Source organism: Crocuta crocuta, unplaced genomic scaffold (assembly GCF_008692635.1).
Source record: "Crocuta crocuta isolate KB4526 unplaced genomic scaffold, BGI_CrCroc_1.0 scaffold222, whole genome shotgun sequence".
NCBI lineage: Eukaryota > Metazoa > Chordata > Mammalia > Carnivora > Hyaenidae > Crocuta > Crocuta crocuta.
This window is the reverse complement of record NW_027528806.1, coordinates 2241883-2260730: the sequence shown is the minus strand read 5'-3', so window position 1 is coordinate 2260730 and position 18848 is coordinate 2241883. Positions and strand designations below refer to the sequence as shown.

Here is an 18848-nt window from a genome sequence, read left to right as displayed (position 1 = left end):
GTTTTATAAGTGGTTAGTCCTATGGTGTAAAAGTCCTACCTGGACATAGGAACTCCTCTATAAACATCTTGTTCCCCTGCAGTCTATACTGGGGGCCCGACTTACTCAGATGAAGTAAGAATGTCTGCTTTGCCGAAAAGTCTGAGTTCTGGAATTCCTTTATGTTGTCTGAGTTGTATATTTTCATGGCATTGTGGTGCAGGCCACCCAGGGGTGGCGATCCAAGTTATTTTGAATTACACATATATATACACCAATGGATCTGCCTGGCAGCTCCCCTCTGTAGGTTCACACTACGTACCAGGCATCAGTAATTGATGGCCGAATGCCTGAGATGATTTTCAAAGGCACTTGGAGATATTGCTCCTTCTGAGGACTTGGACAAAACAGTCTAGAATATCAGAACTGCATAACCGCCTCATGCCTTCTTTTGGTAGAATTAGGACTTGGATAAATAATGTGTGTCCTTGGCCTTCCAACACCTATTGCCTTAGTCCCTCTCATTTCCTGCCTCCCTGTCCTTGTTCTTGAAACTCCAGGCAGCTTTATCCATCTAGCTTTTCCTACCACCCAACCTCACCTGCCGATCCTTCCTGGGTCTCCCATCTCTGGAGAACATAGATGCCAGAATTATAGAGCATCAAGAAACACAAGAGGTACTCAAAACTTTTTTTTTTTTAAATATGTAAAGCACTTTTTGAGGGGAAAAGGAAGTAGAAGGGACTAAGTTACAAAAGATACTTGCCAAGGCCAAGTGAACTGAAGAATCTCAACACATTCCACAGGGAGGGTTCTAGGCTAGAATTTAGAGCTTCCTTTCTGGATATGCTTGTCTTTCTTCATTTATCTTAAGTCCTGGGATGGTCAAAATGAAAGAAATTTAATTTAATAATTTTACATGCCAGAGAACATTTTTAAATTTGGGGAAGAAACCAAAAAATAATTCTATGGTAGAGAAGCTCTTAAAAGATTAATTTTATCTGTTATTGAAGAGAAGACCTATTTTTCTGGACCAGGATTATATTCCATTTCTTCTTTCTCAAAGACTAACTTTGAAGTTCAAAGATTCTAATAGTGGGTAGGAATCCTTTTGAACAAAAAAGGGATTTGGACATATAAATTAGCTAGAACGGTGCTTGAAAAGTTCAGTAAGTCATTCCAGTACAGATGGCTAGGGAATGTGGAGCCATTACATATAAGGTGGTTGGAAGAACTCTAAGAAAACTCCCCCTGCCTAAAAGTCTTTCTCACCAACTTGCTGTGGTGTCCATAGTTCATTCATTACACTTTGTCTTTGGGATGACCTTGGAAGATTCAGTGTCCAGGAAGGAATAAAATAACCTCTCTTACAGTTCCCTGAATGTGTCAGAGCCTTATTTATTGCTAGGAAGTCAGGAGAGGATGGGGAGATGATGCCAAACTAAAGATAAACTCTCGCTTTGTAATTTTGTTGAGCATGGACCCTGCAGAAAGAATAAAATAATCTCAGTCCCAAAACCTTCTAAGATTCTTAGAGCTTCCATGAGAGTAGAGATTTCCCAGATCCTATACTCTGACTCAATGGCCAACCTTTTTGGTACTGAAAAGAAGGTTTCTGCACAGAATCCATCAAATTGTTCAGAGCTTAATACAAAAGATAGAATCCCAAAAGGAATTGTCTCTACAGGTGATATCTTTTTTAGGTTGATGGTTAATGTCCAAGAGACCTAGGACACCATGGACATAAAAGGAATATTTGTTTTTCCAGGGTTCTGCTTCGTCCTTGGCACTGGATCAGTACTTTTGGGATGGCCTGCACCTTTAATCCCTAGAAGTCTTCCCAAGGAACTAGCATTTACAGCTATTAACATGTAAAAGCAACTTGGAGATGACCCATTTTAACACCTCCGTGTTACAGACGAGGACACTAGGGTCATTGAGACAGCACAGCTGCACAGTGGACATAGCGTGGGTTCCAGAAGCAGGAGAGCCTTGGTCCTACACTTGACATTTAGGTGAACTTGGACATATTAATATTTCTGAGCCTCAGTTTCTTCTGTAAAAGGGGTTCTTAAAAAGCACCTACTCTAAGAACTAACTCTGAGGCACCTGGGTGGCTCAGTTGGTTAAGTGTCCAACTTTTGATCTCAGGTCTTGACCTTGGAGTTGTGAGTTCAAGCCCTGCACTGGGCTCTATGCTGGGCATGGAGCCTACTTAAAAAAAGAAGCAGCAGCAGCAATTCAAAACTTAGCCAGAATTATTATATTTGCCATTATTTTTTCAAATTGAGACCTAATTCATATAACAGAAAAATCACTTTTTTTAAGTATACAATTCAGTGAGTGTATTCACTGTGTTGTGCAACCATCACCAGTGTCTAATTTGAGCTCATTTCCATCGTCCCCAAAAACTCTGTACGTTAGTAGTCCTAATTCTCCCTTCCCCCTAGCTCCTGGCCAACCACTAATCCACTTCCTGTCTCTATGGATTTGCCTATTCTGGACATGTCCTATAAATGGAATGACATATGGCCTTTTGTGATCTGGCATCTTTCACCTAGTATAATGTTCTCAAGCTTCACTTAAGTTATGGCATGTGCTTCATTCTTGTTATTGCCAAATAATATTCCGCTATAGGGATATACTACATTTTGTCTATCCATTCATAGGTTGATGGAAATTTGGTATAATTACCATTGTTCTACATGGTTGGGCCAAAGCCAGAATGGAGACTTGGGTGTCTGACTTTCCCCCTGGTCCTGTTTATACTACCCTACGCTGTTTTTCATAACATCTGGCATATGTCTTGCATTAATGGAGTGATTTGCTCACAGAAACCCTCACAGCCTCACGAATAACTACTATGAAGATCTTATACCTTTACAAAAATTTTTCCAGTGTGAAAACAATACACAATTCAAAAAATGAAATCTAAACCTTATAGAAGAATTGTGCTGAGAACCAAGTTTAATTTTCATTTTCCAGAGTCTAGTGGAACTGCTCTTTACACCTCTTCATCTCATTGTATTTCACAAAACAACCTGAGGTCTATATGGTATTTTTTATCTACCTGGTTTTTATGTGTAAGTTCATTACCATGTTTTATATCCCAGGATCAAAGAAAGTTTTTATTAGCTTTGGTGGTCATTTAAGGACCTGTCTCTCTTGTTCGCTCTACTCCATGGCAAAAATTCAGAATTATTCTGTTCTTCATTGAGACTGACATGGTCATTGCATTAACCTGACCATTAGGTATGGGTAATATATGCCTTTGTCCCAGAATTTGGTACTTTTCAAATATAGCGGGGTCGCCCCTCCTTATGGACTTGACCCCTTCCCATCTACTGACGGTCCCAGCTCTCAGGTCTGAGCTTCAGGCCTGAAGCAAGAGCAGCTAGCTTGGTGTACTTGAAAAAGTTGTTTTTCATTTATTGAGGATACAGGCAGTAGAGCCCCAGGCCTTCTCTTTGTGGGCACATGAAGACCAGAAGCAGTCCAACGCATTAAAGATTTGGTGGTTGACATTCTTTGTTTGTGACTGGGTGATGTGTAGAATGTGGCAGCATTCCAGTGGTGAAGGCATTTCCCTGGGTTCATCTGGGGTTTGTGCTTCCTTATCTTGGGTGGCATTAGTTAGAGGGTCCAGCCCAGCCTGGCTTCCTGACTTTGAGCAAGTGTGTTTTCTTTGCTAAAGCTCTAATGGCCCTGAACACCACTAATTACTTATCTTGTTTGATGTTCTATTTATTGTTATTCCTTAAGATCTGGGGTAGTTATTGTGTGTCAGTCTTCACATGCATTATCTCATCTATATTATTTCCTGCTTCTGAGTGTTTGGCACTCCGCAAGTACATGAAATGCAACTGAGCCTGGCCCCTGCCCTCTTCAAGCCAAGCATCCCTCTCCCCTCTCACTTTTCCTGGTTGACACAGTTTCCAACAGCCTTCTGTGTCCTAGTCACCCCATGTCTACAGCATTTTCATTGGTGTCCCTCTTAAACCGACACCCAGACTGAAAATGACACTCCTGTGTGCCAGGAACAAGCCAAACTAGAAACCATTATCAAGAAGTGAACTTCATGCTTATTTAATGCAGCATACACTTGTCAGCGCTTATTACCAGTTGTGTCTTACTTCCGGCCAACACCCCTCTACCCCTAGCTCAGTATCTTTTTTCACTAAAATGCTATGAGGCAGTGGTTCTGCAGTTGATATTTTGATCCTAAGAGCAGAATTTTACGTTTCTCTCAGTTTATTTTATCTATTCTTTACCCTGGGAACTTGCAGAGTAATGACATCAAAACTCTATGAATGGTGGGCCACCTGGCTGGCTCAGTCAGTAGAACATGCCACTCTTGATATCTGGGTTGTGAGTTCAAGCCCCACATTGGGCATAGAGTTAAATTTAAGTTTGTGGGACACCTGGGTGGCTCAGTTGATTAAGGGTCCAACTTCAGCTCAGGTCATGATCTTGCAGTGCATGAGTTTGAGCCCCATGTCAGGCTCTGTGCTGACAGCTCAGAGCCTGGAGCCTGGTTCAGATTGTGTGTCTCCCTCTCTGCCCTTACTCTGCTAGTGTTCTGTCTCTCTCTGTCTCTCAAAAACAAATAAAAATGTTAAAAAATTTTTTAAATTTAAGTGTCTTTTTTAACTATATGAATGGGAGGCCAGCATAATTCTGATGCAAGAAATGGTTGACAGAATGGAGAACTATTGTTTTTGTAATCATATGTAAGGATTGGCCCTGTGAATAGAAAAATCCATTTCTAATTACCTATTCTAGGGTTTTTTCATTAGTAATTTCTAGTTTGTGGGGATTCTGGTTTGCTTGGGGGCTATTTTTAGCATCCACAATTATGTAGATTAGAAGAATGAGCATTGAGCCTCTTTAGGAAGCTCAGTGCCTCCATTGCTTCGCCAGGTTGTTAATCACACCGGTTCGGCGTGTGCTGCTGAACGCGTCCACCCGATGTGCTTGTCGAGAATGCTTTGAGGGTTTCACCTGGCGTTTCTGTGTGTGTTGCAGCTACCTGGCTGAGCAGTGCTGGAATGGCGGCTTTATCTACCTGATCATGCTGCGCCGCTTCAAGCACAAAGTTCACTCTCCGTATAACGGCAACAGCAGCAACAGCTCTGAACCAGGAGAGACACCAACCTTGGAGCTGGGTGACCAAACTGTGAAAAAAGGAAAAAGAGCAAGAAAGTTTGGGGTCATTTCCAGGCCTTCAACCCACAAAGCCACTGAAGAACCCAAGAGCAGTACTGGCTGTGAGTTGGACAATGACCCCATTTCTGAGCTGGACAACGGCCCAGACCCTGAACTCGGCAATGGTCATGCTTTTGAGCTAGAAAATGGCCCAGAGTCTCTCAAGGACCTGGATGGATCCCATCTAGACAGGTCAGAAGCAGACAGTGGGACAGAGCATAGAATTTCAAAGACAGATGCTGCTATACCTACAAGCAATGACAAACGTCGCTTCTCAAAATCTGGGAAGACAGACTTCCAGTCAAGTGACTGCCTGGCACGGGTAAGCTTTCGTTTGGTTATGGGACCTGAATTTCTAAAGAAGTACTGTTGAAGTTGCTTTTAAGGCTTAGAAAATCTATCTAAGATGGCCTTGTATTTAGAAGCCAACACATTTAGTAAGATAAATGATCAGAGGACATAACAATAACAACAAAAAAATCCAAGTCATTTTATCCTACTTAAATAAAGAGCTAGTTGAGTGATCCTAAGTGGAAAATTCAAGCCTTCTGTGGTATATAATTTGAGTCATCTGAGGCCCAGATAAAGTACTTGAACTGCATCATTATTTATCACTACTGTCACCAGTGGAATTGCCACTGTGCGGCCAAGAATTCCTGGTGGCAGTTGATAGCATAAACATTCAAGCATTCTGTCCTCAGTATTATACAGGAAGGATGTTCAACACTCAGGGAAACATCTGCTTTTATTTTTAACACTTCAAAACCAGTGATATTTTTATGGGTTCATGTTATTACATTGCTGAATTCCAGTGAAGTTGGGAAATTTCACAGAAATCTCTGATACTATGATATCCAGCTGTGATGGTCAGGGTCCATCTTACCTAAAGGCAAAGCAGATGTGGTATATTCTGAATGGTAATGGGTACACTTCTCGCCTCAAATTGTCTCCTTCATTGTACCCAAAATTCTCTCATGAAATTACTTTTCTTTAGGGTAAGCATGTTCCTTCCAAGAATCCTCGTGGCAGATAGTCCTTTGGGTTCCTAAAGAAGCAGTACTTTACTGTGTTGTTTCTGATGGGTTTCCTCTCTGAGTCCCTCTAGGAGACACCCTTTAAGGATGAAAGAGAAAGTTGGAAAGATAAGCACCAAGTTCAGCTTTGCATGCTGCTGAAATGGTACCCTGTGAGTGAGTGTAATTTCTAGTAAGGCTATTTCATGCACATTTCTACAATCATAGCCATTCTGCATAATGGAATTAGAGGAATCAAAACAACCCCTCTCTCAAGGAACCATTTCCTTCATTTGAGTATCTGGGTGATCTTCATAAAGCTTAAACCCAAAGGAGGCATGATTTATAGATGGAATGTGTAAACAGAAGAAAAAAGTAATGTCTCTATCAGTGATTTTCTACCAACTTTATGGTCCTCCTCAAAAAAGAATTAAGGGCAATAAAAAGATTATAATGTGGATCCCCCCAAACTAAGGAAAATAAAAAGAGTATAACTTGTTTCTTCCTGATGAGTACTATATTTGGATGTGAATTTTTCTCCTAAAGATTACATTATGAATACACAGAGAGCCTAGAATGAGTAAGTTAGATAGTGTTGGTTATCTTAATAATTTTGAAGGTTTAAGTTAGCAAAAGAGATTGAATCTCACATACATTCCAAAGAACAGGCTTTCGTTTGGCTAAGACACACTGGAAATAATTTGGAAATGACTTTAAAAGAAAAAAAAAACACACACACACCAAACTTTTAAGAGGCTACTCATTCTCTGCTAATCTTTTTTCTTAATACTTGTCTATTAGTTTGTTTTTGAGAGAGAGACAGAGAGAGAGAAAGAGTGGGGAAATGTGTGCAGACAGAGAGGAAGATACACAACCTGAAGCAGGCTCCAGGTTCTAAGCTGTCAGCACAGAGCCTGATGCAGGGCTCAAACCCATGAATCATGAAATCATGACCCAAGCCTGAGTCGGATGCTTAACCGACTTGAGCCACTCAGTTACCCCTCTCTGCTAATCTTAACTAAGGGCAATAACATCAAAGTGAATTTCTGGATTAGACTATTTGAAGACTACTCATATCCGAATTCCTTTGCCTGGTTTTGCACTCAAGGTCAAAAGTCAAAGAATATATAAATGAAACAGTGATAAAAAACCAAACCTAGATCTATTGCCTTTGGGACATTTTTTTAAAGCCACATGCCTATAGAAAGGAGAAACCTGCCATATGGACTTGCATTTTTCACAACTGTCCATAATCTGTCAACTGAGTGTTGATCCTGGGTTATATTTTACATCTTAGAAAGTTGGAATGGGCCATACACCCTTTCAGGCATGAATATCTTTTAGCACTGTGTTCAAACCAAGAAACATCATCATTCAATGCATTTACCCAGGATTGACCAAGTTGGCAAGAAGTAGATCTTCACCACTTCCCCAACATCCAGATTGGAACCAGTAGAACTTCACAGAAGGTGGTGTTAGTTTCTTGGGCTGAGCGGATTTTTATTTTTACTCCAGGATGAGCCCAAGGTCATGCTAAAATGGAATTTCCAGAAAAACAAAAATTAGGCATTTACCTCTTAAGCCCTTGGGGCAAAAAATTCCATTCCGTTTGAATAATAGGAGATTAAACATGTCAGTGTTGTTCCGTTTCTGCTTTATTAATGATTTAATATAAGTCTACAAAAACCTAATAAATTACAGAAAAGGTTTATAATCATTCAGACCATTTTTATTTGGGAGATGCTTCTTTGTCACAGACTGTTATTTGTTATGTGAAAATAAATCTTCAGTCTTTGTTTTTATATCCTCTTTCCCTTTAACAGAGCTATAGGAAACATTTCCTCTAGTAAATATCTTCTTTTAAAAAAGCCATATGTTTCTATAAAATATTAACACATAATTATACATATGCAACTGACTAATTTTTTAAATTATAAAAGTTGGGCCCGTTGTCTAAAACCTTAGAATCTCCTAGGACACAGATAAGCAGTTTTAGAAATGAGTTCAGAGTTCCTTACTCCCTGTCTAGTGAAGATCATTATTCATCCTAGGGAACAGTTCTTGCAAGCCTGTTTACTACAGATGTGCATTTTTGCAGCATGGTAAGAATAAATACAACTTAGTCACATAACGGTGAGAAAAAGAATCCTACCATTTGCCAGCCAGGCAAGTTTCTTCATAGCTGGCATGTGTCTGTGGGTCCGTTTGTGGTCTCACGTGAACACTTGTAGCTCACCCTATACAGTATCTGAACTCTTCCCGAGACCTTCAGCAGAGACCTCCGGAAGGCTGAGTGGTTCGGTGCAAGTGGTCTGCAGAGGCCTCGGGTGGGCTGCGCCGGGTCTGAACCTGTAGGCAAAGGAAACTGAGAAGGAGAATCTTGTCCAGAACATCTCCTGGGTAGTTTTATGTGTGCATCAAGCAGAGGCAGCATGAGGATGATCCTATTCTAGTAAGCAGCTGGGTGAACTTCTATCCTTCTACGTGATAATGCCTCCTAAGTCTGTGTCACTCNGTTTTTCGGGTGTGGAGTTTGGTGAGTTCCTTATAGATTCTGGATATCAACCCTTTATCTGACGTGTCATTTGTGTCTGCTTCTTTACTTTCTCATGAGCCCCCTGCCCAAGCCTTCCACCACCTACTGGCAGTAGGTCTCCATCTTAGATATTTTATATTGATGCATCATCTTCCCACACCACCCAGCTGGCTCCCATGTTCTAGGTCCCATCATCCGCAAAGTTGCCCAAGCCAAACACCTGAGATTCAGCTAGCAATTTTTCGCCTGGTTTGTCTAGAACTTTCTGTGGTTTTGTGCTGATAGTCCCACGTCCTGAGAAATGCCTTCATGCCAGGAAATTGGGACAGTTGGCATCCTGGAGTCAACTGAAATACTGGCCTCTTCCTTCCCCATGTCCAGTTGATTGCCAAGTCCTATCAACTCTGGCTCCCTGTGGGATCTCCCTCCTCACCTCACTTCTCTCTCCCACTCCCACGGCTATAGCTCTGGGCCAGGCTGCTTTCATTTCCCATGTGGGTGGTCATAGTAGTCAGCTGTCCACTATCATATGCTGTCCCCACGGCAACCAGAGGGACCTTTCTAAAGAGACTCCATCAGTCATGCATATGCAGGCTCACACACACTGCAGCCCTTTGGACGGGTCCATTTTACCCTGAGGGTAATATCTGAACACCTTAGGTTGGCGAAGCACACGAGGCCTTTCCCTATCTGAGCCCTGCGTAACTTTTTGCCTCCATCTCTCACTGCTTTCTTCCTCCCCAGTTTAGACTGAATTAACCACATTTTTTTTTCCAAAAGGCTACGCTGCCTCCTGTGAGCCTTTTGCCGCTGCTGTTCTTGCCATCCTGTTTCTCCCCTCCCCCATGTAGCTTAGCTTCTTCTACTTCTGGAGGACACACTCCTCTAGGCGGCTTCTGTGACCCCCTCCCCCCTACCAACTACACCATCTTTAAGCACCTCCTCTTTGGGTTCTTGCAGTATGCCCTCCTTGTCTTGATCAGTGCATGAATCCCACATATTCCAATTGCCATGGGGCTTGTTGTGTCCCCAGTAAACTTTAAGGGCAAGGACCTTATTTGTCTTTGTGTCCTGGCTCAGTGCCTTGCACCTGCAAGTGCTCTGTGCCCCTTTATTAGTGAAAGTACCCAAGAGCTTCAGGCCTGAGGAGCACCTGGGTGGCTCAGTCAGTTAAGCATCCAACTTTGGCTCCGGTCATGATCTTGTGGTTCATTAGCTCAAGCCCGGCATCAGGCTCTCTGCTGTCAGCGCGGAGTTTGCTTCAGATCCTCCACCCCTCTCTCTCTGCCCCTCCCCGACTCATGTGCGTGTGCACACTCTATCCCCCCCTCTCAAAAATGAATAAATATTTTTTTAAAAAGAGCTCCAGGCCTGAGAAATGGGACACCAGGTTCCAGCCCTAGTTCTTCCTTCCTCAATGCTATTGCCTTCAGGCTGCTATATTCTTTCTCTGAGCTTCCATTTTCTCACCTATAAACTGAGCATTTTGGCCTGCTAACTCAGGAACTTCAACTCTGACACATCACACATCATTTCTTACTGATCATTCTAAATAAGAAGGGATAAGCAAACAGTCTCAGAATCTAAGTTTGCAGCTAGAGCCAGGCCACTTATTGCAGTAAAATTCTAGCTGGATGATGTTTCTTCTCACATTTGGGGAAAAGATGCTATTGTGAAATATTATTTTTGGTTCCAGCAGAAGATGAGGTCATTTAAATGCTGCCGAAACAGCTCACTTTAATGTACCACCTCTATTTTGTAAATAAATCCTGTTTTTTTGGCCTCTGTGAGGAGATGCATGTATGAGCTCACACAGTAATTGGCGTTTTTATAGGAAAGGGTAGCACTTCAGTAACATTAATACAGAAGTCCATAGTGTCCAATTTTGCATGGTTTGGCTTTTTCTCAACAGGATGACATTCTCGTTGCCCTTTAAGCCAATGCAAAAGGAAGCAAAGGCTTGAGCCATCTGTCTAGACAGGATCGGTTTCAGAACTCAATCATCTCTGCAACTGGATTGGGTGTTCACACACTAAACATTGGCAAGTGTGTAGGTATCCCGTCTGGGCGAGCCTCTTAACATCAGCCTCAATAACTTCTGAAAAACTGTAAGATGAGTGTGTAAACATCCTATATTTATTAATTCTATGGCATGTTTACAGTATTGTTATGTGCGAGGCATTGTTCTAGTTGCTGGAGAACCCATTGATAAATGAGATACAAGGGTCCTGCCCATGTCCTATGGCACAGGGACCACAAAGAATAAATAAGCAAATAGATGAATCAGAATGTTAGATGGTGACAACAGGTACTATAAATGAAATAAAGCGGTGAAGTGAAAGATGAATGGTGGGGAGTTAACTGAAATTGGTATCACTGAAGGCCTCATTAAAGAGGCAATGTTTGAGCCGAAGCCTGAGTGTCAGGAAAGGGCAGCCATGCAAACTCTGGGGACAGAATATTTCCAGGGAGGGGCCACCACATGTGGCCACCCTAGGCAGGGGTGATTGGGTGCTCCAGGGGCAGAGGGACTGAAGCACAGTGAATGATGGGGAGAGCATGGGGTGGGGGAGGGGATATGATTTGGGATGGTGGGCAGGACTAGATCAAGAGGTTTGTGTTTGCCATCTCAAAGATTTGGACCTTGATCTGGGTCTCTAGTAGGGAGCTGTTGGAAAGTTTAAGCTGAGTGCAACATGATGTATGTTGTATAATACATGTTGATGTATTGTAAGAGGTAAAGAATAAAAAAGGAGACCATACCAGAGACTACTGTGATAACCCACGCTAGAGATGCTGGTGGCCTTGACCAGAGTGGTGGCCGGGAGGAGCAGAAGTAGATGGACGTGGATGTGTTTTACAAGTAGAACCTACAGATGTTGTTCATGGTTTGAGTATAGGAAATAGAAGGAGGAATCAAAGCTATCTTGTGAGCTATCTTCTTTAGCTGGCATAAATGATGGTGCTTTTCCCATGGAGGTGAGAAAGCCAGGAGGGAGAGGGAGGCAGAGTCCTGTTTTGACCATACTGAAGTGTGTATTACGTACCCAAGCAGAATCATAAGGACACAGTTGGAAATCTACTTAATATTCTATTTAAGTTGGCCTGTTGATTTTCAGTCAGTGCCAGCTTTAGCCTCATAAACTTCAGACGCTGATTTTATTTGTAACTGAACACTGCTCTCAACTGTAGGCAACTAGATTTAATACTGACAGTTGTACAATTGAGACTGATAACATCTGCCTCTTCCTGTTTGTGTCTTCCTTTGTGTATCTTTGAACTTCTCATTAGATGATCAAGAAATTCCAGGGCAAGAAAACTTACACTGATTTCTTTGAATTCCCCACCCACCCCCTCTTATAGTTCCTACTTTCGGGTATGAAGGGAAGACTCGTATTATTGTATAAAAGTGAAAAAGAAGAAAATCTGTTTCTTGACTGTATGGTTGGGGGCTGTACTACAGATTGGTCATTCCTACCCCCTGAGCCATTTTTATTAGATGTTTGCTTTATTTTGCCTTTAACTATGTGTGTGTGTATTGGGCAGGGGAATGGAGTGGGCATGTGAATGAGCTTACTGAAAATTGTCATTAGGTCTTTTGTCAAACGAGTATACGTTAGGTCATTATTCTTTCTCCACGATCATAGTTTTGCATGTTTCTTGTCACAGGTCCTTCTNGAGAAGGAGACACAGAATCTGAAGCAGGTTCCAGGCTCTTAGCTCTCAGCAGCACAGAGCCCGATGTGGGACTCAACTCCACAAAATGTGAGATCATGACCTGAGCCAAAGTCGGATGCTTAACCGACTGAGCCACCCAGGTGCCCCTACTGGGTTCTACTTCTAAAGGCCCTTAAAAGCTAGAAAGGACTATGTATCCAGTATCATACCATCTGTGAACCATACTTAACATGTTCTGTTTAACAAAAGGATGATGGGGGCACCTGGATGGCTCAGTCAGTTAAGCATCCAACTTCAGCTCAGGTCATGATCTCATGGTTCATGGGTTCGAGCCCCACATCGGGCTCTGTGCTAATAGCAAGCTCAGAGCCTGGAGTCTGTTTCAGATTCTGTGTCTCCCTCTCTCTCTGACCCTCCCCTGCCATGCTGTCTCTCTTTCTCAGAAATGAATTAAAAACATTTAAAAATTTTGTAATTAAAAAATTTTTTAAAAAACAACAAAAGTATGGTAGGACAGGGGGAAATGGTGGTGTAACGAGTAATGGGATGGATAGGTTTTTATTAATTTGGGCTAAAGCAAAATGGATTTGCTTATTTCTGGACTCTCATAATGGTCCCTGTTGCTTTGGGGAAAGGATTTCATGTCTTTTCTGGACTGGGAGAGGGAAGAGCACTGTCCCATATTTTAAAGACCCTAGTAGCCATGACATGTCTTCCATGGAAAAAAATAAGTCAGGCCACTATTCTGCTCTAGTTTCCCAGCTACTTTGTTAGGCCCTGGGAGGCAGCCATGGAGCCGACTCATGTGCTAATTTGGGATGCCCAGCAAGCTGGGACAACAGCTAATCAGCACACCCCTGAATTTGTTCTCTTTGGGGCTATCTGCTAGGCCACAGGGCCTCATGTACTGGAAGTGTTAATAAAAGCTGCCATCTTGTAAGTAGCACGGATTCTCAAGGATGGCGTCTTGGACACAGTGGAACTGTGAGAGACTTGGAGGGCCGAGGAGGCTGTTTCTGAATGGAGAAGAGAGAAAGGTGTTCCAGACAGAGGCAACACACCAAAAACCAAGGAGTCCAAAGTGAAATGATTGGATGATATAGGGATTGTTGACAAGTTCATGAACTACTGTGGTAAGCCAGTGACTTCTGAAGTTACATTTGGCCAGACAGGCCTCGTTTGTCTGTGGTCAGCAGATGAAGGAGACCGTTGGCACCACTGCATGTTGCTGCAATGGAGCCCTGCTGAGTAGTGCTATGCTAGCAAAAGTATAGGATCCAACAGGTCTCTGTCTGTTAATAATTTCCCCAGACATTCCTATTGCTGCACATCAGTGACCATTTAACATCTGGTTTTTTTACTATTGCAGAAAGTTTCATTTTAGTTTCTGACTGTGTATTTCAGATTTTCGGAATGCTTCACATTCTTTCTCTTTTACAAGCAGCTTAAATGGGAAGGTTGCCTATTTCTAGGAGGAGGACGGCTTTGTTCATATTGGACCATAATGGTTCCATTGGACCCTCATGATGAATGAAGAAAGGACATGGCTTTCCTCATATATATGTATATATATGTTAAGGAATGCATTACGATGCCTACCCACATACCTAGAGATAAGAGGAACTTACAGGAATGAGCCTAAAGTAAAACTCCCAAAGGAAATAACTTTGAAAGACTTTTTTCATTTCTCTGAACAACCAAGTATCTGAGGGAACTCACGCATTTCATATTAGGTGTATGTTTGCAGAATAAAATAGGAAGTCAAGAGGAGAATTAACCCAAGTAGAAAAGCTGTCAGTGATCCAGAGGATTTACAGACATGACTAGTTTTTTAAAAGGATAGATTTTTATAAGGAAGCATGTTTTAATGTATTTAAAAAGTATACAGACCCATGTCTAGAGAAGCCAATAGCATATTCATCAGTTAATTTCCTGTTTTGGTTTCTCTTACCAAAGATCTCACTTATATGTTCTAAGGAACTTTGAGATTCAATTGAACATGATGTATTCGTTTTTAATTGAAGTATAGCTGACACACAACGTTACATTAGTTTCAGGTGTACAACATCGTGATTGGGCAACTCCACCTTATGCTCTGCTCACCAAGTGTAGCTACCGTCTGTCACCATGCAACACTATTGCAATACCATTGGGCATATTACAGCATGATGGTTTTAACATATATGTGTAGGGATACAAGTAATATATGGTTACCAGTTGACATTTATTAAGTCTCTTCTAGGTGTTGGAAACACTACTGCTTTCATAAATATCCCCTTTAATTCGAATGACAAACTTGAAAGTGTTAATAATTATCCCCACTTTAGAGGCAAGGAAACTGAGGGTTTGAGGCATAAGGTGGCTTTCATAATTAGTAAGCGGCAGAGCTGGGCTCAAATTAGTTGAAGTCTCCCAGACCTATCTTTGTCTTCCTTTCATCTTCCTTTATTAATTAATAGCTGTATGTAAATAAATGGAACCCAGACACAGCCAGTGTTTACACACACAGTGCTATCTGGGTTTCAGGCAGAAGAAGCTTTATTTAACATAATCCTGGTCAGGAAATTCAATAATCACTCTTGTCCAATATTCTAGCCACAGGTAACTATTTAATTTAGTGTGAACTAAATGAAATGAAAAATTTAACATCCCAGTTGCCACTAGTCAAGCACTCAACAGCCACCTGTGACTAGTGGCTCCATGTTGGATCGTGCAAATAGAGAGCATTTCCATCATCGTAGAACATTCTCTTGGACAGGACTGGCAGCTAGAGACTTTGATTTAGCACATGGAGCTTTTCCTTCTATGGGAATCTGCAATATCTGTTGCCAGATGAAGGATATTTGGCCTGACCCAACAGCTCCACTCTCCTGTGTCAATGCCATGTGTCTGTCCATATACTTCACAGTGTGCTCACTTTTTCTTCCAAGGAGGAAGTTGGCCGGATATGGAAGATGGAGCTGCTTAAAGAATCGGATGGGCTGGGAATTCAGGTTAGTGGAGGCCGAGGATCAAAGCGCTCACCTCATGCTGTCGTTGTCACTCAAGTGAAGGAAGGAGGTGCCGCTCACAGGTGACTAGATAACTCTTCCCCTTTCTCTGACTCCTCATCCTCTCCCTTCCCTTCCTCCGGGGGCTAGGACTCTTCCATTTGGTCAAAGTCCTGGTAATTACAGTTTATCCTGTGGAAGCTTGGAGGAAAATCAGGCAGGAGAAGTTCCAATTAAACACACTCCTGGGCACAGGAAGTGGCTAATTGCTGGAGATACTGTAGGCTCTTCCAGATCATGGAGAGATTGGATTTTTTTCTAGTCTGTTTTGAGTTTCAAGTGATTGTTACTTATACTGCCTTTGGGATCCTGGTAATATGTGGTTACCTATTGAGACTATGCCATGCAACAGAACACCACTTTCCTGACATCCTAACCCCTGTAAGATGGTGGCTAATGACATCCTAACCCCTGTAAGATGGTGGTGACTGACTTTCAATGTGACCACAGTTCATGTGCTGTGTCAGGGCTCTAAGGATTCTACACACACATGTATCCATGCGTCATGCAGATGTGGAGTGGTAAAAAGTAAATATGAGTTTTCCTCCTTTTGACCTTAAACAGTTCATACTTCAAACCTTCTTTTTAAGTCTGAACTATTGTTTTAAGAAGAAAGGCAGTGCTTAGGCAGAGCATCTACGAAGAAGAAGTCCATTTGGAGTTACAAGTGATAGCTGTCCCAAAATATAAAGCATGTTTTTGCCTTGCTAGCTGATTGCTTCCATGTACATAGGGTATCTACTATTTGCAAGGCATATTGGGGGTGTGTACATGCATTGCATGCCCACATGTATACAGCAGGCATGTAGAGGAAGAGCTCCACTGATGAGGAAGGTAAATCTAGTTGAGAATTTGGTGTTTCGTTCAGGTAGGGCAAACCAGAGGGGTGCTGGCCTGCCCCAGACCAAGAGAGGCCTGAGAAATATATCTCATTCAATGGAGTTGAAAGAGCCAGAGGTAAAAAATAGAAAACCGAGGAGAGGACCAGGGTATAAACTAGCAAAGTGTGTCATGTCCCTGTTTTAGTCTTGTAACTAGAGAATAACATGCTAATAACTAGAGATGAGGTTAACTGCACTCATCAGTTGTCTGGGCAGCAGTCATTAGGGAAGGATTAAGACCCAAGTTTTTATCCAGAAGAGCATCACTACATTTCCCAACTGAGGTATGCCTTGAGGAATCCCCATCAGAGAGCTATTTGCAAGTTAATGCTAGGCCTCAGGTTCTAGCTAGTCTTTGAAAGGTTGGCAATTAGAAAATTCCTGTGCCCAGAGATAAACTTATGAAGAGCTGTTCTTGTCTGTTTTCTATGTGAGCTGTTTCTCATGGGTGTCACCATTTTCTCTTTACCCTGAACCCTGAGTTTTATGTGTTTCATGTGTCTTTTTTTCTCTCTTTCTCTGTTTCTGGAGGATATAATTCACATGTGGGGCATTCTAGTTAATAACAGAAGATGAGGGAGATGGAATTGAAGAATAAGAAAAGAGATGTTGGTAGGCATGGTCTTGAATAAATTCAAGAACAGTGGTCAGAACTTTGTGTTCTTTTTTACTCCTGATCCCTGTTCTCCTGGGTGGCCCACCCACATACCTCCTTAAGCTTTCAGACTGTCCTCTGTGGGTTTCCTATTCCCCTTCTCTTTCTATTCCAAGCAGCTAGACAGGTACTTAGCATTTCTCTGCTTTAGGGCTTTTTGAAGGACAGAAAGCAGAGGCTGTCAGAAGTCTCTGGTGCCTCCTATCTTCTTTTAAAGCCTAAATTCATAGAAAAGATTATGATGCGTGCCCTAGAGGATCAAGAGAAAGAAATTTGTGAGGAAGAGTAGGATGAAGAGAAGCTGGTTGATTCTCTGAAGGAAAGCAAGGTGGGGAGAGTGGAAATGTTGTAGAGAAAGTTGGTGAGTCTGGGAATATTGGGGGCGTGCACAGGTCCCACAGGAGCACCCTGGGTGTTGATGTAAAGCTTTCAGAAGGGGTGATGGAGTCCTAGGCTTAGGATCCATCTGCCTCACCAGATTTCCTATCCCATATTTAGCAATGGAGATGAAAACCCTCCTTTGGGATCATGGGAGGCCAGACCACTGGAGGTTCAAGTGGAACCCACAAGACTGCTGATCCACCCTGATTGAATGGGCCCATGCAGCGCTCTGGCACAAGGTGCCACGACAGACCCTTGAGTCTCCTGCCAGCCCAATGGGAAGGAAGCTGTGAGTTAGCTATAATTTACTTTAGAGGAAGAAATAGAACACATTTGTAGACAAGGTGTGATACCTGCAATAGCAGTAAATTATTTGTTTGCTTTTGTATTTATCCTTCTGCTGATGAAGCTTGGCTATAGGATGGAAAGAGCACTGAGAGACCTCATCCTCAAGGTCCTATAACTCTTTGTGTGTTTTGGGGGCAGGGAGCACGTCACCTGGAAAGAGAGAGGGCAGCAGTTTGGAGAAGGCTTTTGGCCAAGCTTAAGATACCTTCGTTTCGGGAGGTGCTTAGCTCAGTGACTCAGCTGAGAACTCAGTTGTGAGGGCATGATGGCAGGTAGGATTGAGATAAAATGACATAACTATACAAAGTTCATGGGGTCTTCATTCCTCTATCACTGTCTCCCCCTGGATGGGAGGCATTTCATTAAAGCTGATGCAGGATACGGTAGTGACTTAAGAACTTGCCTACTACCAGGTGACCACTTGAAATCACGGAGCTTCCCTTAGTGGACATCAGGGGACCCAGCCAGACCAAAGGTTAAATCCCATCCAAAACTGTTGCTGGCCATCTCTCCTTTTTCCTCAGCCTGATTTTAACTCTGCCCTTTACGCCCCTCCCCAGCTCCAGGAAAATGTCCCTTCTCGAGCCCAGAATATCTTGACAAGGGATTTTTTTTCCCATCTCCATTTCCTCAGGGATGGCAGACTGTCCTTAGGAGATGAGCTGCTGGTAATCAATGGTCACTTATTGGTGGGTCTCTCCCATGAGGAAGCTGTGGCCATTCTGCGCTCAGCCACTGGAATGGTTCAGCTGGTGGTAGCCAGCAAGGTAGGTAGTTTGGTTATTTTTTATATCTATTTTTAATGATGGTGGTGAATTTGGATTTGAGCCCTCCCCACGCTGCACACACACACTCACACACACCCTTGCACATTCACTTGGGCCATTTAAATAGGTGTGATTCTACAGTGCAAGCCCCTGAGGGTGGCCTTAGCTGAAATAGTTAGGAGATGGAAGAGCAGTCATCAGACTAAGGAAAAGGGAAGAACTGTATGGTGGGCAGAAATTCAAGGCGAAGAGAGTAGGCTCTCCTCCCAAGGAGAAACCTAAGAAGAAACACGGAGGCCCACTGGATGGCAGGGCCGAAAGAGTGGTGTGGAGCTGTGCATTTTCCAGGTCCCGA

At 42.6% G+C, this 18848-nt stretch overlaps 1 protein-coding gene across 2 annotated transcripts in view; it reads left to right on the top strand.

Moving 5' to 3' along the window:
• The window catches only part of PDZD2 (PDZ domain containing 2), a 232776-nt gene that overhangs the window by 128232 nt on the left and 85696 nt on the right, over positions 1-18848 (top strand). For both annotated transcript variants that reach the window (XM_077755838.1, XM_077755839.1), the window contains exons 2-4: positions 5005-5506; positions 15342-15484; positions 18361-18493. In XM_077755838.1, coding sequence (XP_077611964.1) covers positions 5005-5506; positions 15342-15484; positions 18361-18493 — 778 coding nt within the window. The remainder of the gene's footprint in view (positions 1-5004; positions 5507-15341; positions 15485-18360; positions 18494-18848) is intronic.